At 40.2% G+C, this 26648-nt stretch overlaps 2 protein-coding genes across 3 annotated transcripts; one reads left to right on the top strand and one right to left on the bottom strand.

The window, feature by feature from the left end:
• Positions 1-365: 365 nt before the first annotated feature.
• hspb9 (heat shock protein, alpha-crystallin-related, 9) lies at positions 366-1795 on the top strand. Its single transcript, XM_054608231.1, has 2 exons — positions 366-763; positions 1235-1795. Exons 1-2 carry the CDS (start codon positions 540-542, stop codon positions 1671-1673), a joined length of 663 nt encoding a protein of 220 aa, XP_054464206.1. The 5' UTR covers positions 366-539; the 3' UTR covers positions 1674-1795.
• A 2956-nt stretch (positions 1796-4751) lies between these two features.
• Positions 4752-18344, bottom strand: LOC129097947 (protein NLRC3-like). 2 transcript variants are annotated; one of them, XM_054606855.1, is made up of 14 exons: positions 18273-18344; positions 15732-15881; positions 15516-15635; positions 15276-15389; positions 15036-15149; positions 14796-14909; positions 13613-13694; positions 12290-12521; positions 9642-11448; positions 9365-9538; positions 8487-8657; positions 6855-7028; positions 6726-6766; positions 4752-6241 (listed from the first exon to the last, which is right to left on the bottom strand). In XM_054606855.1, exons 2-14 carry the CDS (start codon positions 15818-15820, stop codon positions 5670-5672), a joined length of 3804 nt encoding a protein of 1267 aa, XP_054462830.1. In that variant the 5' UTR covers positions 15821-15881; positions 18273-18344; the 3' UTR covers positions 4752-5669. The 2 variants fall into 2 exon arrangements, with proteins under 2 accessions (XP_054462830.1, XP_054462831.1); XM_054606856.1 differs by having other exon boundaries at positions 15516-15632.
• Positions 18345-26648: the final 8304 nt, after the last annotated feature.

Below are 26648 nucleotides of genomic sequence, written 5' to 3'. Positions count from 1 at the left end.
AATAAAGTGCCAACGACATTTCCCCATCACTTATTTTTTGCTATCGACACAGATATTCTGATACCGCAACATGAAAAATGGATAATGAGCTAATATTTTTGCTTTCCACACACTTTAGAAATCTGTATCTGCAGCATATACTGTATTAGCAAGCAAAATTCAGATTCAGTGTGAACATAGCCGCATGCGCTCAAACACAAACAGGATATGACCATGAGCTGTCTTTAGCCTTTTGATGAGTTGCAGGGCATTCCTGACCTTGCTGGCACACGCTAACAAACAGCAGTGAGCTCATGGAGCGTAAATAGCACGGCCGGAGGGACGGAGCGGGACAGCTGCGGTATATAAAGGAGAGGAGTCCTGTGCAATGTCCCAAACCACCCGATAGAAGACTAACAAGAAGAAGAAACTCTGGAAGCTCTCAGTTCTCACACTTCACCGGAGACTAAAGATATCAAGTCTGAGAGAGGAAATTTGCAACAAGATAACTGACGCTTTGAAGGTTGCAAGTCAAGCTTCTGTCTATAACTACCGCTGATATGATGTCCCAGCATGCATCCTTGACCGGCTTGTTCGGCGACGACCCTTTCTTCAGCCAGGACCGGCTGCTTTGGCCGCTGAGTCACAAGGCCCTTTCATCACTGCAGCAAGACTTCTTCAACCAGAGAACCAAAGTGGCCGACAGCCTTCTGAGGGGAATTCACGATAGGCCCCACCTGCTCAAATTTAGCCAGTTTCCTCTTATTTCCTCCACTATGATGAGGTATGTACAATAAATGGGTTACTTAGTAGTGGTTTCACCTGATTGGCTTTGTTAAGGGCGCTTTCAAACCTATGGTTGGTTTGCTCTGCTCAGATTCAGTGGATGAGTTGGGGAAGATGATGGGTTTTCCCCATGGTTTCTTTCTTCAAGTGAATGAATCACGAAAAGCCTCAATTTACTCTTCTGCCAGCTGCCAGCATCTGTTGATTTCACGCTTCTGCATTCCCAGAATGCAAAGCACACCTGGCTACAGGAGCAGTTGAATCAAATTGCTCTAGAATTAATTCATGACCAGTCCAATAACACTTACTCATGACAGTCTCAATGTGGTTGTTTGGTCCGTACATGAGTACAATTGATTTACCCAAATGTCTGATTTAACCGGGCTAACAAACGCAGGTTTGAAAACACCCTCAGTTACTAGTGGAGTCATGGAGCTGATTCTGATCTAGATACTGCTTCTTTTTCCAGGTTAAGTGATGCTAAAGAGAGAGAGACTCCCAGCATGGAGCTGCACAAGGAAGCCCAGCTGGCCACAGCAAACAACAATGACCTCCTGGTGACCCTAGATGCTCGCGGTTATGCCCCAAATGACATCACTGTCAAACTGGAGGGGCGTAGCCTGGCGGTGGTGGCCATGAAGCAGGCCGGAGCAGAAGAAAGCCAGTCCTCCGCCTCCTCCTCCTCCTGCGCCTCCTTCTGCTCATCAGCCTCGTCACAGATGGGATTTGTCCAGAAGATCGACCTTCCCCCTCATCTGGATCTGTCGGGCCTCTCCTGTTCCCTGATGGATGATGGACAGCTGCGGATCCACGCCCCCGTAGCCAAGCTACCAATCAGTGAGGAGCAGGAGGTGCCTGTTCGGTTCAGGTCATCGCTGGAATTTCCCATTACCAAGGAGGAGGAGTAGAGAGACTAATGCACACATGACAAACACATCTGAATGAAAACACATTTTTTAATACAAAAATATAAATGTTATGCCCACACACATATACACTTCCACTACAAGATTGTCTTTAATGAGTTAAGTTTACCATTACAAATTGAAGAGAATATTTATTTTATAATTATTTACAATTTGTATAAACTGTTGAAATAAATTAAAGTGTCTGATTTTCAGAAAGTTATATTTTATTAGTACAGTGGTGTGAAAGAGGGGGAGATAGCTTGAGATGAAAAGGGAAAAAAGTCATAGTATGTAAAAAAAAAAAAAAAAAAAAAAAAAAAAGTAACTGTATAGCATAACAAAAGTACATAGAAATGGATCAAAACAGTCATAGTATAGTTTGTCTTTAAAAAGGCATAGTATAGTATGTCGGAAAAAGTCATGAAAACCCGAAGCATATTATTTAAAAATTGTCTTAGCATGGAATTCAAAATAAGTCATAATTTTTATAGTACAATATATCAAAAAGTCAAAAATATCGTATAAATATTAATAACAATAAAGCCTTACTATACCAAATCAAAAAAGTTGTGATAAAGTGTGTTACAAAGAAAGAAAACAATTCAATATGTCATGTATACTATGACCGTTATGTCAAAAAAAGTCATACCATGGTACGATGAAAAAAAGCCATAGTATAGTATGTCCAAAAAGTCATGTAACAGCTTTGCACGGAGGACCAGATGAGTCGGCTGTTGGCATCGGTTTATCCTTCCCAGGACAGTACCAGGACATGTGGCCTTGCTCTCCACACTGAAAGCAGCGCCTTGGGTCACCTGTTGAAGGTGGCCATCTTCTTCTTGGAACCTTCAGTACACGTGTCCTCCTAGACCCCGATGCCTCTTCTCTGGATTTCCAGCTAAGCTCTGGATTCGCTTGTGTTGATTTCAGCAGTTTGGCTAACCAGGTCATCTAGATTGGCTGGATTCTCATGACTTGTCATTTTCTTGGCCTCATACGGTAGAGATTGAATGCATTTGTCTATTATAATCTTTTCCAACAGATAATTTCTCTGGGTCCAATGTTAGCCAAGCTTTATTTACCCGGCCGAGGTCATACATTTGTGCCCAGGCTGACAATTTTTCGGGTAACAGAAGTTCGGACTTGGCCAGTTGATGAAGCCCGAATTACTGCTCCAACTCTTTTACTTATTTTATATTGAATACCTATTGAAGTCTCGATGAAGTTTGAAGAAAACACAGGAAACAGACAGAGTTCGATGCAATAGAGTTTATTCTTTAAGCAAAGAATTAAACCCGAGTTGGCTCTCCGGAGGCAAACTGATTTGCTTTGTCCTTAACATGGTCTTAAATGGTGTCACAGCTTTTTTTTTAAATCTGTAAGCGCTTCCCTGTTTTCTTTGATCTGCAGGTTCGCTGAGCTATCTATCATTAAAATTTCTGCACAAGCTATCTGTCTTTTTTAATTGGTTCCTTGACCCACACCTGCGTCTTTCTGTGTCTACTCTTCTCTGCATGTGGTCAGTTCTTATACGCTTTCTTTCCATGCAGTCACTTAGGGGTGGTGTGTGTGTGTGTGTGTGTGTGTGAGTGTGTGTGTGTGTGTGTGTGTGTGTGTGTGTGTGTGTGTGTGTGTGTGTGTGTGTGTGTGTGTGTGTGTGTGACAGCTCTTATTAATTTACAAAATAAAACAGGTTATATCTTAAACCGTGCAAAACACTCTATATTCCCTCATCAAAAAGATGTATTCCCTGGACTGGTCAGTAGGGAGGCACAGCAATCAAAGACAGAGTCTGAACAGCTTTTACCAGGGTCTTTAATTAAACACTCAAAGTTATTCAAACAAAATAGGAAAGAGAGCTCAGTCAAGAGGCAAATTACAAAACTAGCAAATGAAAAACTATCTTCTCTATGCCGCTAGCCAACTAATCGGTTTCTATATCTAACCCCTGGAGATTTTGGGGTAAAGAGACTCCGCTCCTCTCTCAGCAACTCACAAGATCAGCTTCCCTCATTTTCCTTTGTTCACCTCACTTGATGAGATCAGCTCCAGGTGTGTCTCTTCCCACACCTGATCCCAATGCTCTCCTCTCGGAGTGGGTGGAGCCTTCAATTACCCTGCCCCTCAGCACCTTACATATAGCATTTTGAAAAAAGTCATATAGTATGTCAAAAAAAAGCTGTAGTATAGTACGTGGAAGAAAGTAAAGAAAAGTCATAGTATACTATGCCAGAAAAAGTAATTGATAAGTATATTGAAATATATCAAAAATATCATAGTATAGTATCTCGAAAAAAAAGTCATAGTATAGTATGTCTAAAAAAGTCATAGTATAGTATGTTGAAAAAAGTTTTGAAAAAGTCATAGTATACTATGTTGAAAAAAGCAAAAAAAGTCATAGTATACTATGTTGAAAATTGCATCGTATAGTATGTTGAACAAAGTCATAGTATAGTATGCTGAAAAAAGTTTTGAAAAAGTCATAGTATGGTTTATAAAAATGAATCCAGAGTCAAAGTATAGTATATTGAAAAAGGTCATAGTATAGTATGTCAAATAAAGGTCATAGTGTAGTATGTTGGGAAAAAAGGCATTGTATAGTATGTCAAAAGTAATTAAAAAAGAAAGTCATCTATGGAAGATAAAAAGAGCAAAACTTTTGCTCACCAGTAGGACGACAGGTGCGTAGGAGAATACCTAGGGTAGACAATAGAGAACAAAAAAACTTACGCAGAGTTTTCTTCACTTGCATATAGATATATTTAGTTACGTTTCGGTACACAGACCTTAATCAGGTTACTTTCCAAGATAATGAGGATGCATTATCTTGGAAAGTAATCCTCATGTATTGACCGTATGTCAAAAAAGTAACAAAAAAGTCACAGTACAGTTTGTCATAAAAAGTCATAGTTTAGTGTTTCAAAAAAAAAATCTGAAAAAGCCATTCTATAGTATGTCAAAAATGTCATACTATAGTGTGTAATAAAACATTAGATTTATTTAATAGTATGTCAAAAAAGTAGCCAAAAAACAGGGGAATAGTATGTTGAACATATCATAGTCAGAAAATATATTATGTGAGTGTGAGAAGACACTTGGTTTCACAATTGTGCCATCAAATTACATATTTTAACAGTATTTCAATACAAAATCCTAGGAAAGAAGCCACAAAAATATCCTAATGAACTGGATAACTTTAAATCAATGCTGGATCAAAATAGGAATGTAACACGAAATTAGAGGAAGCAGCGCACTCAACACCGGAAAATATTTCCTTTATTTTTTAATTAGAGTTCAGTTGACGTGATATGGACTTTAATATCAGGTTAATGTCTGTCAGGACATTTTCAACACATGAACATAAATCTCTCAGTACAGAAGATCAGACATTTTTTTTGCTTTAAAATGTTAAATAGTAGGAGTCAACCACAAATCCCAGAGAGCATTGCTGTAAGACAACCAATCAGTAAGCTTTACAGTATGAATTTAAGGTCAAATTAGAAGTTAAGCTTTGTGGAACTAGATGGATAAATTCACAAATTAGATTCAGTTCACTCTTGGATTCATTTTGGACCATACAGCTGCAAACTGGACTTCTGCATTGGAGCAGAATAACATGGCATGGATGTGAAATCAAGGAAACAACATTCTAGTTAAAAGTATAAAAAAAAAATTGGTATATCCAAAAAGGAAAATTGAACAATTTTTAGACCAGTATGAAATTTAAAAGGAGACTGTGCCTTTAGTAATACCAGTGTCCCTCCCCCACTTTTGAAATCAAAACTCTGATTTGAAGCACTATGAAAAAAAGTTTCCACTTTCAGGATATTTAGCTACAATCTCTCAGGATAAGCAACATTTTTTTGATTTTGAACACCAGTAACTAATACATAAATGCAATCCAAATGAAACGCAGATGTGAGCATGTTTATCTGGACATCTTTCGTCCATAATTCAGCAACATATCCCAGTTTGAGAACAGTGAGGGTCATTTTTTTACACTGGAGCTGATTCCTCCCATTCAATCTTACACAGAGACACCGAAGAACCAGACATAGACGTTAAATTAAACCGGAGCAGGGGATAGAGGGGTTCAGTGAATGGGCAGTGGAAGGTGTGGAGGTGGATCAGTTTGTCAGCAGAGACTCTGTAGAAGGACAGGATACCAGCAGGCCAGTCCAGATACACTGCTACTCTGCCAGCACCAAAGGAGGCTCGGCTACCTCGTATCTCCGTTGTCCTTTTATCGTGACAGGCAGAGTAACCGTTAGCAGTACAGAAGAGGCCCCAGGACTTGTCGTTCTCGCCAAGACAACACTCTTCACGCTCTCCCGTCCTTTTGATTGCTTTGTACGCCACTCCAATGTTGACCCATCCGCTCCACTCCACCTCCCAGTAGCAGCGCCCAGCCAAACCATCTCTACACAGAACCTGCTTCCAGTGGTGAAATCGCTCCGGGTGATCGGGGTAAGGCTGCTCCTCTTTCACCTCTGTCACTGTTTTGTTGTCGTTGGACAAAGAGAGCTTCCTGCTTGCTGTGTTTGGGTCCAGCGTGAGGTCGCAGACAACTGATGGGGACAAAAAGACAATACTCAGACAGATCTGAGCTTAAAATGTTCTGGATGATACATGATTTGTTTTAGTTAGTTGAAGACGTCTTTCTAAGATGTTGGTGTCCTAGCAGGATATCTCAAAAAATGCTATCTGATTTCACTCAAATCTGATGGAGAGTTAAGCCATGTTTGGTTTTTGAAGCTTATCCAGATTGAACATTGCTATGCGGCCATTTATAATGTTTAGTTTAAATAAACTGTGAAACATGGAGGCAAATCAGTACAGGTCATTTCCATTTTTACATCATCTTGACCGTATCAATTGTGAATCTTTTTGAGGTTTTCTTTTTTAATAAATTTCATCTAACCTCACCAAGTATGGTATAGCATTTGTATTATCAGTTACTCATCAGTGTATGTTTAGAACTCTTGGCAGCTTTGCTGTTGTACATCTATATTAGTTGCTAATGACTTAGGAATGTCAGGAATATTTACTTACACATGAAGGGTTTCAAGCGATGTCGTCCACCGTGGTCCACACTGGAGCAGAAGTGAAACAAGCAATAATGGTTAAAAACAAAGAAAGACATTTGTTATTAAGCTGTAGCCGTACACTAACATAACGTACCAAAGAGTGTCCAGTCTCCAGTGCGGATCCTCCAGTAAAGTAGAGAGCAGCTCGACCCCTGTGTCTCCTGGATGATTGTAGCTCAGGTCCAGCTCTCTTAGATGGGACGGGTTGGATCTCAGAGCTGAAGCCAAAGAGGCACAGCCTTCCACTGTGACCTGACAGCCTGATAACCTACACATATATGTAGATTAGATATATACACATTAAGTTACATGACAGATTTCCTAACTGGCTGCCTTTATCTTCAATATAATATAGTTATAGGATAATATAGTGCCAAACTGTTAGTGGACACATGTTCTCTAATACAAACAACTGCCTTAGTGATCAAATTAGCATTTTAAATTCTCCAATGAAAATATCATATGGATTATATATTCATTGTCTGATGTGTCAGGCCAGGTCCCTTCATGAAAGTTAATTTTGGTTGCCTAAAAATGTCTTATTCAGTGTTTGGTTGTACTTATCTCCACCCTCTCATGTCAATTCTTGTTGCAAGACAACAAGATGTCGACGGTCAAAATGTCAAACTCAAGGCTTCAAAACAACAGTCCACAAACTAATGGGTGAGGTCACGTTGACAACATCTGCTTCTCATATACTGTCTATTCAAGTTCCCCAAAGGAAAGACACAAAAGAGGAGGGAAGAATAAGTCATGTCTACAAGTGTGCTGACTCAGCAAAGGTAACAATAAGTGAGGGAAATGTAGAATAAATATTTGAAAGCAATACAGAATGCCTGAGAGCCTTGCTGTAATATATTCAAATATATTTTATATCCTCAACTCCATTACTTTTAGAATCACTACACAAGCTACTGGACACCTGAACTTCCAAATGGGAGGAATAAAGTATCTTCTATCTATCTATCTATCTATCTATCTATCTATCTATCTATCTATCTATCTATCTATCTATCTATCTATCTATCTATCTATCTATCTATCTATCTATCTATCTATCTATCTATCTATCTTGAGCTGAACGTTTGTGATTGACGTGAATTGTGATCTACAGAGTTGTCCATCAATTCCTACCAATATCGGGCTGAATCAAACACATCTGTAAAAAGGCAAAACTATGGTTGACCATAGAGTTGCTTTAGTGATTTAATGAATTGGTTCATGAGTGCTGATCGTACAGTTTCCAGTCTACAGTTTGGACTCTGCAGTCCAGCAAACAGAAGCTATACTCCTAAATGTGTATTTTACCCTTTGTGTTTGGCCCTTTATTACCTTGTTACATAAATGTCAGTCTGATATTACACAGATATACACATTGTAAATACCAAGCTATTATCCATTACTTTGGTAATTACATGGTATTACTTCTGCCCCCAGTATTAAGGCCAGCGGAATCTTGACTCCATCTGTGAGTGTGTGACTACATGCCCACCACCCAAACCTTCACTCCATTGCTTGACCAATCACTACATAAATGTCAGTGCTGTCTTTTTTGGAACTGAAAGTTTGTACAGAATGTTAAATGTGACGTGCGCAATTGTCCAATGTGAATTTAATTCCTTTTGATACCAAACACAACTGAACAGGCAAAACTGTGGAAACCTATACAGTTGACCCAAAGATCTGCTTTATTGATCATGTATTGAATTGGGTTATGACTACTGACCGTAGAATTTCCAGTGTACAGTGGGGACTCGCCAGGCCAGCAGAGAGCAGATTCACTCCTGAATCCTGCAGGTCATTGTTACTCAGGTCTAGCTCTCTCAGACTGGTGGGCTGTGTGCCGATTAAGGCCAGAGCCTCAGAATTTTTCTCTGAGAAGTTACAGCCACTCAACCTGACAAGAAAAATACAAATCAGACACAGGAAGTACACATTGCTTCTTTAATCTCTCTTGCAGAAACAATATTTTATAATATCAAAAAAATGTGATCCCCTTAAAATGTTTTTTTTTTTTTTATGAAGACCAACCAACCAACCAACATCACCAGACAATCTCAATATTGGACCATTCTGAAAACCTCTAGATGATGTTAAAAGACTACATTTTATGAACTATTTATTTCTATAATATCTAGTGGTTATGTATAGAGAAAGACTATTGTTATGATTATGGTATGGTTAAGGTTAGGCAAATAAAAAACTTGGTTGGGAAAAGATCATGGTCACAGTTTAAAAATAAATAAGAAACAGGGATGAAAATAGAAATCTGATCCCTGGCAGAATTGTCCAGTAGGATTTAAATTCATAGTGATACTGGGAGTGATGCGGAGATCGAAATGTGGCCGATGGTATGCCACTGTGTTTAGCGGTATATACCGATCCCTGGAGTGTATGCCGCTCCTGTTCCAATGGTATATTCTGTTTCCTAACAGCTGGTGCCGCTAAACAGTGGCATACCATCAACCACTTTTCAAACTCGGCACTACAGGATACTGCGCTGGGCTGAGTGCCAAAGACTTGCTCAAAAAAAATCTGATTTACTAATCATGTATTGAATTCATTCAAGACTACCGACCGTAGAGTTCATTCAAGACTACTGACCGTAGAGTTTCTAGTCTGCAGAGAGGACTCTGCAGTCCTGCAATCAGCAGGTTTAATCCTGAATCCTGCAGGTCATTGTTACTCAAATCCAGTTCTCTCAGATTGGAGGACTTGGATACAAGAACAGAGGCCAGAGCTTCGCAGCTTCTCTCTGACAGCTCACAGTCTCTCAGGCTAAGTAGGGACAGAAAATAAACTTCTTATTTTATCACAAGAATATATACATAAAAATATTACATTCAATGTAGTATGTCTGTACATTTGCCAGTGGACCTACCAGGATATTCTTGAAGATTTAACCACTGGCAGCAGCCTCAGGAGACCTTCCTCTGAAGCAGAGTATTTCCTCAAGTCAAACACATCCAGGTCTTTTTCTGATGACAGTAAGATGAAAACCAGAGCTGACCACTGAGAAGGCGACAGTTTGTCCGTGGAGAGGCTTCCTGAATTCAGGTAATGTTGGATCTCCTCCACTAGAGAATGATCATTGAGCTCATTCAGACAGTGGAACAGGTTGATGCAGCGCTCAGGAGACGGATTCCTCCGGATCATCCTCTTGATGTATTTGACTGTTTCCTGATAGTTCTGGAAGCTGCCCCCTGATGGTGTCAGCAGTTCTCGCAAAAGGGTCTGATTGGTCTGCAGTGAGAACCCCAGTAGGAAGCGAAGAAACAAGTCCAGATGTCCATTTAGACTCTGCACGATCTTGTCTACAGCACTTTTGTACAGCGGATTCACCTTGGACTTCTCCCATGTCAGCTGGGGCCAGCAGGAACTTGATTGTGGTTCTGACAGCAGGTTGACACCAGCTTTGATGAATGTCACAAAAACATATAGAGCAGCCAGAAATTCCTGAATACTCAAATGGACAAAACAGAACACCTTGTCCTGGTACAACCCTCTCTCCTCTTTAAAGATCTGTGTGAACACCCCTGAGCACACCGAGGCCGCTTTGATATCAATGCCACACTCTATTAAGTCGGATTCGTAGAAGATCAAGTTTCCTTTCTGCAGCTGCTCAAAAGCCAGTTTTCCCAGAGACATGATGATCTTGCTGGTCTTGGAATTCCAGAGTGGATCCGTCTCAGCTCCTCCATAATACTTGACGTGCCCTACTTTGGACTGAACCACCAGGAAGTGGATGTACATCTCAGTCAGGGTCTTGGGTAACTCCCTGTTCTCATCCGCTCTCAACACATGGTCCAGAACTGAAGCAGCAATCCAGCAGAAGACTGGGATGTGACACATGATGTGGAGGCTTTGTGAAGTCTTGATGTGGGAGATGATTCTGCTGGCCTGCTCCTCATCTCCGAATCTCTTCCTGAAGTACTCCTCCTTCTGGGGGTCAGTGAACCCTCTGACCTCTGTCATCAAACCGACACACTCAGGAGGGATCCGATTGGCTGCTGCAGGCCGAGTGGTTATCCAGAGGCGAGCAGAGGGAAGCAGTTTCCCCCAGATGAGGTTTGTCAGCAGCACATCCACTGAGGTTGACTCTGTAATATCCGTCAGGATCTCATTGTTGTGGAAGTCCAGAGGAAGTCGACACTCATCCAGCCCGTCGAAGATGAACACAACTGGGAACTCTTCAAACCTGCAGAGCCCTGCTTCTTTGGTTTCAGTAAAGAAGTGATGAACAAGCTCCACCAGGCTGTACTTTTTCTTTTTCAACACATTCAGCTCTCTGAAAGTGAATGGGAACGTGAACTGAATGTTTTGGTTGGTTTTACCTTCAGCCCAGTCCAGAGTGAACTTATGTGTTAGAACTGTTTTCCCAATGCCGGCCACTCCCTTTGTCAGCACTGTTCTGATTGGTTGATGATCCCTCCCGGGTAACGGTTGGAAGATGTCTTTACATGCAATCAAAGTTTCCGGTCTTGATGGTTTCCTGGATGCTGTTTCAATCTGCCAGATCTCATGTTCATCATTGACCTCTCCACTGCCTCCCTCTGTGATGTAGAGCTCTGTGTAAATGTCATTCAGGAGTGTTGGGTTTCCTGCTTTAGCAATTCCCTCAAACAAACACTGGAACTTCTCTGTCAGGTTTATTTTGAGTTTATTTTGGGGCTCTGCAGCAAGAGTTCCTGCAGAGAAAAGAGCAATACAGTAATTTTGGGGCAAATACAGCATGCATTAACTCAGCGGTCCCCAACCCCCGGGCCAAATGACCCACGGACCGGTACCGGGCCGCACAGAAAGAAAAAATAACTTATATTATTTCAATTTTATTTATTATCAGAGTCTGAAAGATGTTTTATTTTGAAAAATGTCCAGATTATCTCCCAATTATATCCGCCTGTGCCTCTCGACACATGTCAAGACGTTTGTCTCGGTCACGTGATACTTTACTTCAAAAATCTGCCCACAAGCTAGTGAAAATTAGGTAGATTTTCTGCAGTGACAGCAAACAAAACAAATTGACGGAGTAGACTGGACATAAGGAACACACTTCGGGTGTCATTGTCTCCCATTACCCCCAGATGGGACCATCTCGTTGCAGAGAAACAAGCTCAGGGCTCCCACTGATTCAGCGTTTTGTTGATTTGTATTTTTTATGCATTTTATATTTGTTTTCATGCCGGTTGTATCAATTTATTTCGTCGTGTTTATCCGCCACACCTTGAAGGCCGGTCCGTGAAAATGTTGTCTTACATGAAACCGGTCCGTGGCGCAAAAAAGGTTGAGGATCGCTATATTAACTCACCTGTGGTGGGCATAGAGATTTGGTTGCATAAGCAAGTGTTTTCTTTACTCTTAATGCAAACCATTGTGCTCAACCATTTTACATGTACCAAATTATCCATTTAGATTGTGCTCATTCCTTATTATTGAAATAAAATAAAAACCTTGACCAACGCTGTAGGATCGCCAACATGTTCAACCATTTTCCCCATTCTATCATGTTAAGCTTGTAGAGAAACTTACTGGTCTGTAGAGAGTCAGCAAGCTCCTCCTGCTTCATTCTCCTCAAGAAGTGCAGTGCAATCTTCAAAAGTGCCCCTGTGCTGCTTTTCCTCTGTTCTTCCTCTCCACCATCCACCACCTCCTCCTCATCCTTCTTCTGCCTCTCAAAGCACTCTGGGTAATCAGGACTAAGAACTCCCTGGAACTTCTTCAGCTCAGTCTTCACAAAAGTGATGATGTTCTCCTCTAGAAGCTGTAATAATATGAAAAATATTATCTTTCATGTGGAGTTAATTGGACATATCAAGGTTTAAACTGGCAAAGTAGCAAGGTACTTATTCTGAGGCAGTTTTTAAAGGCTGGGTTAAAAGCCTACCGTCATTGACACTACCTGGCTATATCCCATTGGCTTTAAACTGGTGAACAGTGGAACATATAGCAAATTAAAAACCCAGATATTTGCAGAGCTATAAGGGACGATAGACTGTATATAAGAAATGGACGAAGTGACAGTGGTGTCACCCATTGGTTTGTGGACTGCCGTTTTGTAGCCTGTAGTTTGGCATTTTTGCCATCGCCATCTTAGTTTTGGCTGTCACCAGCTAAATAAGAAAATTTTAGGTGACCAAAAAGGTTACAATTAATTTTCACGAACTGAAAACACATATTGAAAGATTAAAGTTACAAGACCAAAACACAGACAACTCCCAAACTAGACAACACTGTGCTGTCGCTCAAATGTTTGGGGTCACCCGTTTTATTGGTGTTTTCCCTCTCTTTCCATAACTAATATTTTACCAGGGACAAAAAAAAAAAAAGTGTTATTCTGACACCAAAATAGTATTTACATTTGAATTAGTTTTGGGCCCACAACAAGAACAATTAAAGTATTGAAACTTATATTACTCAATGTCCCCACATTCTAACATGTCAGGGTAGCATACTGTAACCATTTTTTCCGCCAAATACCCTTTCATTTTTGATCATTATTGAACCAAAACAGTGCTTACGTTGGGCTTTACATATTTTGGGTAGCCATTTTTATTTGGGCCCTCTAGTCTAAACACAGTGGTTTAAAGGATTGATTTAAGGTTTTAACTGTGATTTGTCAGTATTATGTTTCATATTGGATCAATATCGGAGTAATTCACCATTTGCTGTTTCAGTGTGCTTAATTTGCAAATATACAACTCGTGGCCGGCTTTTTCAGAGCAGAGAGGTGGTTAAACCAGTGTGAAATAAGACTTAATGTTAGTCTGTAATGAATTGAAAATGCATTTGTGTGAAGAGTGTAGCCTGAAGGTTACATTAATTATTGTTGTATTAGTGAGACAATGTACACACCATGAATATGGAGGCCAGATCTGCCTCATTGTGTTCATTGTCAGAGTGACTGATGGGAACCTTGGATTTCTCCTGGTCGGCTCTGTGAAAAAAAAACCAAATATGCCATGAACCACAGATATGAATCACATATACACACACACACACACACACACACACACACACACACACACACACACACACACACACACACACACACACACACACACACACACACACACACACACACAAGATGTGCACACACGCAGTTCAAGTCAAGTAAAATTACCAGCAACAAAAACAACCAAAACAACCAGCCCAGTATTTGTTCTCAAGTGTGGCACGCACACACACATAAATCCTCTTATTTAAAGTCTTGCCTTTTCGTCCGGTTTTCAGAGTAGGGCCCGTGTTTAAAGGCAAGAGGTGGCTTCACAGATCGTTCATTTTTTAAATTTTTATTTATATTAGTTTTTATTTATTGATTTTTTTAGAAAAGTTACCATTTACCAATTACAGCACTACACCAATTGGAGAATGAATGACCATCAATTTGCCTGAGTAATGAGAAACGCTGGTACAGCAGGGTCGCCATTCAATCAGAGGATCGTCAGTGTATGAGTGGGTATGAATGTTAAGAGTCCTGATGGTGGCACATGCATGATAGCCCCTGCCATCAGTCTATGAATGGGTGTAGCGAGGTTGGAGAGGCCTGAAGTGACTAACAACCCGAGACATTAATTCCCCCCAACTTTCCATCACTTCTGGTATTTCATCTCTACATGTTTTGTAGAGAAGGTTTCAATACACTTAAGCATTCTTCTCTCCCTTACCTCTTCAGCCATAAAGGTCGTCAATTGTGACACTCCACAGGCTGAGAGGAAGATCTCACTGACTTCATTGTTTTTAGCCTGTGCTGTGTGGACCTTTATTCTACGTCTCCTTTCTTCTCACCAGAGATAGTGGGCAGTTGAAGAACTGAGAAATATGGCTCCATTTCTACGGTGTCAAGGACGGATGTGTAACGATCATTCTTAAAAAAAAACAAAAAAACGATGACTCCATTACCCCCTCAATCATTGGAATGAGTTATCACTTTTAGTAGACACCTAGTTGGGTTTGGTGGAGTCTTCTGATGGATTGTCGTCTTGTGTTCATTGGGTCTACGTACTGTTTTTTAATGATATATTTAAGACATTTTCACCTCAGCTCTGTAGAGGGATTTCTATCTCTGAAGGTTAAGGGTTCAGGCATGGAGTGGTCACTCTTCATAGACACAACGCTGGGTTCAGGGGGGTCTGGTCTCTCCTTCTGGACTCTGATAGAAATAAAGGGAAGCATCGCCATTTAAAATGTCTTCTTTTCTTTGGGATAACCAAGACCAGTGTCTTGTTTTCATTGGGTTTACAAAGTGCTATTTAACTATGAATCTAAGTATTTTCACCTCTGCTCTGTAGAGTGATTTCCATCTCTAAAGGTTAAGGGTTCAGGCATGGAGTGGTCACTCTTCATGGACACAACGCTGGGTTCAGGGGAGTCTGGTCTCTCCTTCTGGACTCTGATAGAAATAAAGGGAAGCATCGCCATTTAAAATGTCTTCTTTTCTTTGGGATAACCAAGACCAGTGTCTTGTTTTCATTGGGTTTACAAAGTGCTATTTAACTATGAATCTAAGTATTTTCACCTCTGCTCTGTAGAGTGATTTCCATCTCTAAAGGTTAAGGGTTCAGGCATGGAGTGGTCACTCTTCATGGACACAACGCTGGGTTCAGGGGAGTCTGGTCTCTCCTTCTGGACTCTGATAGAAATAAAGGGAAGCATCGCCATTTAAAATGTCTTCTTTTCTTTGGGATAACCAAGACCAGTGTCTTGTTTTCATTGGGTTTACAAAGTGCTATTTAACTATGAATCTAAGTATTTTCACCTCTGCTCTGTAGAGTGATTTCCATCTCTAAAGGTTAAGGGTTCAGGCATGGAGTGGTCACTCTTCATGGACACAACGCTGGGTTCAGGGGAGTCTGGTCTCTCATGCTGGACTGGCCTTCTGTTGAAAACACATATTTATTTTTATTCTGATTAATGGTGAGTTTTAAATGCTTTTACATCTCAGCTCTGAAATGGAAAAGCAGCTTCATCTTACCTCTTAGCTTTGGTCTGGCTGACGTTTTCCACAGAGAGAGAGACTTTAGAAGGTGGGACATCGTCCTCTCTCTCCTCACACAGGTTCATGTTGGGTGTACCCTTTTTTACAGCAACACACTGGCCTGATTCATTGCATTAAAGGGATTTCCTGTGAGTGAAAGGTAAAACACAGTACGTATTGCGTGTTGCAGCGTACACGATATGACATGTTGTAAATCACTCTTTAAAAGGGCGTGTATATGTATGCATACTGGTATATTAGTATATATGTACATGGATAAATGATGCATTCTTTATCTGTCATACACATTTCTTTGTAACACATACAGTACCAGTCAAAAGTTTGGACACACCTTCTCATTCAATGGTTTTTCTTTATTTTTATTTTTTTCTACATTGTAGATTAATATTGAAGACATCCAAACTATGAAGGAACACATATGGAATTATGTGGTAAACAAACAAATGCTCAACAAACCAGAATATGTTTTATATTTTAGATTCTTCAAAGTAGTTGAATGAGAAGGTGTGTCCAAACTTTTGACTGGTACTATATATTATATGCTCAAACAGAGGTCGGCTAGCCTATGTTTTCTTTGGCAACAGCTAAGATAGTTTGAATGGATGACAGTTATAATATTAATCACCTGATGGTAAGTAAGTAGAAGATTTACATTCATTTCCTGAATACTAACCATAATGTTAACAATGATAACCATAAATTCCTAACTGATCCATGCTTTCATTTTGCAATTGTGTGTTTTGTAAACATAATTTTAACTATGTACTACCACATTATAAAATGACAAATCACCTCCCTGATTTTAAACTTTTCATTCAGTTCAGCTGGAACTGTGCTTTCTTGTTTTTATGCCTCTGCACCAGCTATATATGGCTGGAGACATCACCAATTATGATAATTTCGAACTAAAGTCTAGTAGGATGAAATGGTAAAGTTTTGACATTTTGGACAGACATGGCTGTAAACTGCAACATGACTATGTTGGCAGAGGCATACAACGGCGAGGCGGTAATTTAAGTATAAGCATTGAAATGAATTATGGTCTCCACATCAATAAGCGATAGCAACACTGTAGATCCTGCTTACAATTGTCATCAGTTCAGTACAGTCTCTTTCTGGTTTGAGCTGTTTTTGTTCAGTTCAGTACAAAATGAGCATTCCATTAGGTTAACAGCTCAGAAACCAGCTACTGTATCTGTAACTGAGTTAAAGGGACAGTGCGTAGGATTTGGTGGCTTCAAACGATGTGGTTGCAGATTGCAACCAACTAAATACCCCTCCGTTCACTCCTCTGGACTGCGGTAAAGTGAGCCGGTGAGTGCAAAGTGCTAATTGATCCACCTGAAATGCTACACACTGGTCCATTAATGTATCATGTTGGTTTCTTCTGCTTACGTGATATCTGTCTCCATTACTTTTGTTTAAGGAAACTGGTTAAAACCATACTATGTTCCAAGGTTTTGTCTTGGAATACAAAATACTGTTAATTTATTTTCTCATAGAAGTAAACTTGGACCTTTTTTCCAAAGCTAATTATTCTTAACTCTAGCTCGGGGTCAACTTTCACATCTGTTGTGGGAAAAGTGTAAGAGTACATCCTCTGCTTATTGTTGGGTTCATTCATATATTTTACCTCTTACATTCACTGTCAAAGACTCAAAGCATCAGTATGACACAACACCAGCTGGTCGTCTGGTAACTGGCCATTCTGTGGGTTCTACCAAGTGACGGCTAGGTGGTGCACGTTCACTTTGTCACTTACAGTGTGCTGAACCTCTATGCAGCACAGAGGAAATGTACTGTATAGAGGTGGAGGAGTTTGTATTGCTCTCAAATTCAGAATCGGCTCATAACCATTAACTAAATTGAGCCCATACACACCAGCTAATATGTTAGAATATCCATATTTATATCCAAAACAGGACATTTATTTTTCAGGCCTAGTGTACTTTTTAAAATAACAGTTGGGTAACCCAGTCAATGACGCCCATGTCTATAATGCATTATAAACATGCTTATTACGTTTTATTATCTGTATTATCATAGTTATAAGTCGCACATATTCATAATTCTTTATAACAATAATCATAAGAAATTATAAAGCATTCTACATTTGACTTATAAGGTTGAGTATCATAATAATTCCTTATACTTGACCGTATAAATCATTATAGAATGCTTTATCATGTGTTATTATTATTGTAATTTAGATTTATGTCTGAGTTCTTATAACTATGATTACACAGTGCTATACGCAGATTATTTATATTGTTATATGTATGTTTGTAAAGCATTAAAGACATGTGTTACCAACAGTTACCGCAACAAAGTGTTGTATAAAATAAATAATAGTTAGCAAAAGAGGAGACAAATTTTACGATAAACATTACAAATATGACAGGGGTTAAATTAAAGAAACGTAATGAATTCAACATTGGCAAACCAGAAAGTTAAATGAAATAAGAAGAAAAAACAATAATTAATTTAAGAGAAAAGCATCAAATTCACGAGACTTACGTTGTCAGCCGGAGTTTCTCTGAGTTTCTTCTCATCTGGAGTGATTGACGGGAACTTCCATACAGAAGAATAGAAGAAGTGTCACTCCTGCTTCAGTTTCATTTCCGTTACGTCAGCAAAACAGGTCACAAAGACACGCAGGGGCAAAATGAAATATTCTAACTTGAATCCATAAACAGATGAAAGTCTTATATTTTATTCCCAAGTACATTAAAGTACTGAATTAACAGGAAAGAGCCTGGATTTGAAATTAAAGTAGAGAGAATTATCAGCAGCATGTATTCAAACGTAAAAAATACTCATTATGCTGTAAAATTCCATTTAAGATTAAGTTTCATTCTTTTTACTTTTCCTTTCTTCTAAAGTGTTCAGCCATTTGTTTCTCTTGTTATATATAATAGCAGAACAATGCTGATCATCACTCTCTAAATCATATTGAGCTTCTACAGCTGCCTCAAAAGCAAAAGTTTGAGAGAAGGAAGTTGTGGTTGTGTCGCAACGAGAAACTGTTTCCATGAGTCAGTAGAGTGGTGGCGGTAGCATGTGACAGGGTAGAAACTCTGTTTATTGACTTCCTGTTATATAACACACAGCATCGGCCTTATGTTGCACACTCGGACAAAAAGGGACTTCCAGGCGTGCATAAGTTTTTAAATAATAGTTTTACTGAAAGTACAGAAACACATTCACTTCAGCGCTGACTGCACCCTGCAGGTGGCTTTGGTCATCTCACGCAAGCATCACGTTGCTCTCTTCTTCACCCGAAGGACCCCCCAAGCTGCCCGAAGCGCCAGCATGAGCTCCACTCACTGCAACCCAACATTAACCCATTAATCACTAGTTGCCATGCAGGTGAACACATGCCAGGTGATGACCAACAAATCAATCAGCAAACAAAAGCAAAAATAATAAATACATCAGAATATGGGGGTGTCATGTCCAACATTACTGTGGGCCCCACACTTACATCATTCAAAACTCTGCAGCAGACAATGTAGATTGATTTAGCTTCGTTTCCTTTTATCACTGAATCATTGTCTCATTTTAAGCGTTTAGTTCAGCTTCAATGTCAGGAAACTATCAAACACTTCTGCTCAATTTTCATTAGTGAAGCATTTTCAGGTTTGAATGTTGGATTAGACCACATTACGCAGTCACTAGACTCTGCTAACAGTCCAGATCCACATCTGGATCAGCGGTTAATGGTGTTAGACTAACTGTTTACAATATTGTCCTTCTAAGCATAGAGAGACCATGTAACTAATCTGAGAAACGTATAAAAAGTGACATAACAAGCCTCCTTTTGAGCTTAGTAAGTTAGTAAGAACAATACTCGGGATAATATAAACCCAAACGCAATGCATGCTGGTAAGTGTGCTAACAACCTTTCTGAACAACTCAATGAACTTTGATGACTTCAGTTTTCAAAGTTCCAAAATGGTTCTAAAGCAAAAAAATACATATTTTCACTTTGTGAATCAATCAAAACTAGAAGTTTTATGTTATGAATTATGTTCAGTGTTGATGAAGTCTGAGGGCTGGCTTGTTTTCTTGCTACAACTGAGGTTTTTACTTTAAATGCAGATGAATTATATTTCTAAGTTTGAACAATTCGTCATCTTTATCTATGTAAAATAATATGAGTTGGTCGTTTTATAGTGCAGTACATTAGTTCTTATGAGTTCATATTTAGCATTCCTGATATAAATTAACAAAAAATAGCTGTGAGAGGCTCTAGGTGGAGGTTTTCTAGCTGCAGCTGTCCACCTACCAGAATCTGAAGGTGGAGGCGGCAACTGCAGGTTGAAGGTTTTAGCTGCAGCTGTTTGCAACAATCTGCAGATGGAGGCAGCAGCGGTGGGTTTCTTCCAGAGGCTATAGCTGAAGGTATTTTAGCCGCTGGTGGAGGCGAAGGTAAAGGCTGTAGGTGGAGGTTCCAGCTGAAGATGTCTGCCATAATATGCAGGTGGAGGTGTAGGTTGCTGGCAGATTCAGTAGATGGAGGTCCGAGCCAGTCTGCCAGAATCTGCAACCTGAGGCGGCAACTGCAAGTCAGCTTGAGCCCCCCGCGACCCTTAACGGGATAAGCGGTTGCAGATAATGAATGAATGAATCTAAATCCATCATCTATCTAAAAAGGTATATCTATCTATGTTTAGGTCGATCTATCTATATCTAAATCCATCGTTCTATTCATCTATCAATCATACAGCAAGCACAGCCAATGACAATGTGTTTGTAGAGATGCAGTAGAATACATAATACAAATTGAAAAAAAATAATAATTCCATTTGCCGGTTTGAAGACAAAAAAATATGTATTTATTTATTTATTAATTTTATTTATACATCATGTTCTAAAAGTTGAACCATTTATGTATAAAAAAGAACAGGATACATTTAATTACTATTTTTGAGCGTGAAGCAAAAAAAAGAAAATTCTGATAAAATGACCCGTCTCTTCTGCATTACAGGGCCCATAGAGCATGTGCTAGCATCTTGTCTTGTCTTGGAACAAGTTGTATGACTAGATAGTACAGGCCGGATGTTCCTGGTTGGCAGAAGATATCTGTGCACCACAATACATAAACATCTTTGACATAACCTTAACACCCTTTTGATAATGTCCATTTTTCTACCCTTTAATCAAAATATCCGGGCAGATTTCACAGGTTGCACCTTTTAAAACCTTTGTCATGGTCACTTTCATCTTTACCGGTTTAAAGCACTTCAGTGATTACTGTGAACTCTATATAAAAAGGGACACACACAAAGACCACAAAGAGGCAGGGGGATCCGTTTTCTCATCTTTTAATAACACATTCATATCTATGCTCTGTTTTGTTTACAAGGAGTTTAAAACAAGTGTTGATGAGGACTAAAGGAATCAGGCAGGCAGAGGGTGAAAGTCCATATACTGTAAAGACCTGAGAGGCCGTCAGGTGGAAGGACGTGGGCCCGCGCCGTCTCACACTGCGTCTCGTCAAGACCAAACGCATCCCAGTACATGGGGGTAGGAGTTCAGAGCAGCGTGAGAAGGACAGAAATGGTACGCGGCCTCCCTCCTTCCACCAGCAGCCCCCCGGTCAGCTAAAACAACAGGTCCTTTTGCTTTTTCAAACGACTCATTAGAAGAGAAAATAGATCATCGATCAGTGTAGAAGGTCCTCACAGGGCGCTCTAACTCATGAAGGCTTTTTCACAGAGAGAAAGAAAATACTAAATGCACCCAAACATGAGATACAATCTGCTGTCATTAAAAAAAAAAAAGAAAAAGAAAGAGGAAAAAAAAATATTAGAAGTCAACCAAAATATTTTGAAGTTAGAAGTGTAAGTTTAACGAAATGAAGACAAGAAAATGCAAATTGGGAAAAAAGAAATCTCATTTATGTTGGGTTTTTTTTTTTAAAGAAGAGAAGAAAAAAAACAGATGGCAAGTTTTGTCTTCCCCTTTCGGATTATTATTTCATAATCCTTTTAAAAACTAAGAATGGAGAAAGAAAAGAAAAATCATCTTTGGAAGAAGTAAAATTATTTTTTTTCCTTTAATAAACTATCCACTACAGTATATGGAGATGCCGCTACCCAGTTATTTATTTACCTATATTTCTTTCGAGCAATTTTTTTTTTTGTCATTTTTGTGTCATTTTTCAAAAAAGAAAAAAAAAATTACCATTTACCTATTTTTTTTTATTCCCAAGAGGTAGATCAACAAAACAATTACATGGTTACAGGTGTTGTGGCCCTTGATTCAGGAGGTGAAATCACAGGGAAGGGGGGGGAGTGGAGCAGCTGGGCGGAGCTGAAGGGGGATTGTGGGTAATGTTAGCGGTCGGAGGCAGGTTAGAGAACACAGTGGTGTTTAGTTGTGATTCAAAGTGAGGTTACTGGATTAGCTTTCAACAGAAACCGTTCACTTCGTTCTGATTGGGCCAAACACGGACCAATCAGGTGACTGAACGTTTTACCCGACATGTGAAAAAAAAACAAAAAACCTTGTCCCTGCTGCACACACCCCACAGTCCCACAATGTGTCCTTATTGGGTGTTTTTTGTCTTTTTTTAATGTTATTTACTCATTTATTTTTTACAGTCCCACCTCTAAGCTGGAGAGGGACAATTAAAAAAATTAAAAATAATAAATAAAAGTTGAAAGGTGAAGAAAAAAAGAAAAAATTGTGACCGTTACATAGACTGTCCGTGCTTTCTGTCTGCACGTCTGACTGTTTGCTCTAGTCTGTTTGTGTTTTTAAAAAACAAAAAAATGAAAGAAAAAGACACAATCTTCTAGCCGAGTTTGCTTATGTTTTGAGGTAGCGTTCCTAGTTATGTGTCAGGAGGTTAGTTTGTTTCGTCTCGCCGGCGCGTCCCTCTGCTTAGCGTCTGTCTGTCTGCTGTTTGTCCTCTGTCTGGGCGGAGCTACATGTTGTGAGGTCCACAAAGTAAAGCGGTGCTCTGCTGCCACAAACAAGAAGCTGGGCGTGATGGTTTCACCCACAACTCCGGTTTTCAAGATTCTGATCTTTAAGTTAAAAGGACAACACCAGTCGTTTTTAGCCCATTTACTGCATTTCTTTACATTAGTGCAGACCATTTTCTAAAGCCCAAGTTTGTCATATCAATCAACTTATAATGTGATATGTCAGTGTTGTGTTTACAGCTTGTATTTGTGCAGTCAAGTGACCACAAAATAAAAATAAAATAAATCTTTAAGGTTATGTACACTAAACCTACGGCAGGTTTTTGAGAGTGGTGCCCGGCGGAGGCCCTTATAGCAAATTCATGCCAATGGGCCTGACAGGTTAATCCGGCCATGTGATGTCAAAACTTGTCTTCATATTATAGTGAAATGACAGATTCACAAATTTAAATATGGCGGTGTGTTTGGGTACATATTTATATTTTAGAAAATGGTAAACAGTAGTATACCATGGCTATTTATATAGTAAATGGGATAAAAACATGCAATGGTATGGTCCGTTTAACAGTCTCTGAATACAACAAAACACTTTGTGGCACATTACACTGCCAAAACTCTGTTCCAGCTGATACAACTTATCAATATATCACTCCACTTGCATAAAAATAAGAGGACAGAGGGTTGAGCTTGGGTCCAGAAATGATCCAGATTTCCTCGGTCTAACGTTTTCCTGTCCCGGTTCGGGATGCAGGCTTAAGATTAGTGTGAGCCATTCTTGCTGCCCGGAGCAGGAGCGGTAGGTAGCACGGTGTGTGTGTGTGTGTGTGTCTCACTTTCTTTCTTTTTTTTGTGTAGCGGAGACACAGTGACCCATAAATGTATCGTCTCTACTGTACATACAAAGAAAAGATGAGAAGAGGTCAGTTCAAAGGTGAGATATCGCCATTTCAATGTAGTAATCTGAAAAACTACAGAAGTTATCTTAAGACCTTATCTCGGAGTTCGGTATTTCAGGTTATTTGCTCAAAATGGCTCCACACTGCATGTTGAACTGAGCCCCTTCCTGTGAGTTTGGCACAGTTACTGTCATGTACTGAGCTACGTGTTAGTAGTTTGTCAGTTTTAGTAGCTGCTTTGTTAATTTGTGAAATTCAAAAGCAAAAGAATAAGTGATCAGATTTGCATTTTTTTTCCCCAAAAGGAGTCAGAACTTTCATAGTAAATAAAATAAGAAAAAAAATGTGGTTGAAATCAAATAAAAAATTATTTAAAAAGAAAAATCGAAGGTCTGGAACAGAAGTGAGGCATAACGAACACGATGGAGACCAGCGCAAGAGAGGGCGAGGGACCCTGATAGTCCCGCCCGCTCCAAAAAAATGAAATGTTTTTTTAGTTTGTTTTTTTGCTTCTTAATAAAAAGGAAATAAAACATCTCACTCTTCTCCCGGAGTTCAGAGGGCAACAAACTTAAGGAGAAATAAATAAGGACAGAGGGGGGAACAGAGAGAAAGGAGATGGTGGAACTCAGTCCCCTCCCTGCTCCCCTCCTCCCATCCTCCCTTCTCCTCTTCCCTTCACTTGCCACCTTTTAAAATAATTGCATCAGGCGTCATGGGAGGTTCTCTAGTCGTTTTTTTTTCCCGTAGTTTGACGTTGTCGTCATATTTCATATTACGTCCCCCAGATGTCACGTCCAAAATAAAGCTTGCTGTATTGTCAAGAAAAAAAAAAGGAAAAAAATCCTAACTGATCCAAAATGGCTGCGGGCTGAATAATGAATCCTAAATAGCGTGTCTTGGTGGTTGTGAACAGAGCTGTTTTCAGGGGAAAAGAGGCGGAAACTTCCCGCAGGGCGACCCACGAGGTTTACCGCCTCTCGGGCAAAAATGGAAGCATAGACACGATGGAATAGACTTTTCCCTGTTTTGACGGTGAGCCGGTTGGGCGTAGCCGGCGAAGGCTGGTGGTGTACCTCGTCGGGAGGAGGTGATGGACGTTGAAAAGATTGTGAGTAATCTGGCAGTGTCCTTCGGCGACTTGGCGCAAACTTTCCTTCTCTCTCTACGGCTTTATCCCCGTTCCGATTTCTTTAAGCGTTTTTTTACTCCAAAAATACAAAAGTATCGCGATGACCTTTAAAATCTTATGTACAGGTTTGAGTCTATTACACAGCTGTGTTCATGTTGTTTTAAACTCTCTTGCTTTTCCTTTTTTTTTTGCTCCCATATTATTGATTTCAAAGGTTCTCTCTCTCTCCTCGTCAGTTGGAACACAGCCCATAGGTTCTCGTCTTACTTTTTTCTGCTTTTTTTTCTTCTTCTTAAGTTTCACCCGACCAACATCCCCTGACAGAAATGAACATTTAAAACCAGTGAACACGTACACCAGCATTCACTTACACACACACACACACACACACACACACACACACACACACACACACACACACACACACACACACACACACACACACACACACACACACACACACACACACACACACACACACACACACACACACACACACACACACACCAAGCGCCTACGTAGCCAACAGGGAGCGTGTGAGGTGTCGCGGTCAGTGCACAGGTAATAAATATTCACATTCAGAGAAGTCAGAGCTAGTTCAAGCGTGTGTGTGTGTGTGCGTGGGTGTGTGTGTGTAGCTAGCATGCCCTCTTCTGCCTCCACGTACAGTCACGCTGTAGATGGATCGCTCTGATCTGAGTTCCAAAACCAGGTGAGAGAGGTAAAGGAAATTGCCTTTAAAGCTCCCTCTTGCATGTCTTCTTTGAGGGTGAGAACGTTTGGAGCCCTCTCGTAATGTTTGGCGCTTAGTGATGATGTCATCACAATAAGGCGGGAGAGGGAGGTCCTTTCAGGGCACGGAGCAGGTAGCTGTTAGCCATGGGAACGACCCCGAGGAAGAAAGTGTCACGTCCTCTCTGATGACGTGAGCTCTGTTAAAAAACCACCGCGTGCATTTCAGGTCCCCCCTCTCGAGTTAACACCACTCCCCATTGGCCAATATTTCAGCTGCTCCTCAGGAAGACAGAGAGCATGTTTTCTTCAACTTAAAAAAAAAAAAAAAAAGGCAAAATGGCACTCAAACCCATTTCCTCTGTAGACCAGCAGATTATCAATCTCTGCTTTGGAGAAAAACACGCAGCCTCCTCGTCATCCTGAGCTCATTCACCCATCATCTCACACGCGCCAAAAAAAAAAAAAAAAAAAAAAACAGAAAAAATATAACCAAACAACAAGACAATACCTAAAAAAAAATACTTCTTTCTTTTAAAAAAATAAAAAATATTCAGGACTATTCAGCTCTTTCTTTTTTTTTTCTTCTCATATAAACCACCAGCAAGCAAAAAAAAAAAAAAAAAAGTTAGGAATACTGAGGTAACTTTACCCTGAGGTAGGTTTTTTTCTTTTTTCATTTCTTTCTCTAATCTGTTCTAATCTTGGCGAGAGCGTCCAGGCGTAGACCCCGCCCCTCATTATCATACGCGGGCAGGGTCTGGAGGCTCCGCCCACAGGCCTTTGGCAGATTGGGAGAGAGAACGAAGAAGCCGCCCCCACCCCCCACTTCGGTCTGATTTTACCTTCTCTGAGCTCAAGGCAAGGAGCTTTGGAAGACTTCGCTTTTTGGTTCCCGCGCTCAACCATGGCCGGTCTCAAACAGTCTTTTATTTTATAATAATACAAGCATTAGAGGCCTTGTTTGTCCGAATGGACAAAGACACCTTTAATGCAGGGATGGTCTCAAGGACCCCAGCTCCTCTGAGGAGAACGCCATCCTGTGTAAGACCGGCCTTGAGGGTCCAGCGCCGGAAAGAAGGCAATGAGCGGAAAGTCTCGAGACGCGCCTCGTCCGTCCGTCATTGCACGACTTATTGGTACGGGCGCGGGCAAAAAAAACAAAAAACCTCACGCCTGACTCGCTGCCTACGATACA

This window comes from Anoplopoma fimbria, chromosome 11 (genome assembly GCF_027596085.1).
Source record: "Anoplopoma fimbria isolate UVic2021 breed Golden Eagle Sablefish chromosome 11, Afim_UVic_2022, whole genome shotgun sequence".
NCBI classification, from domain to species: domain Eukaryota; kingdom Metazoa; phylum Chordata; class Actinopteri; order Perciformes; family Anoplopomatidae; genus Anoplopoma; species Anoplopoma fimbria.
The sequence above is the reverse complement of the archived record's forward strand: the minus strand, read 5'-3'. Positions and strand labels throughout refer to the sequence as shown.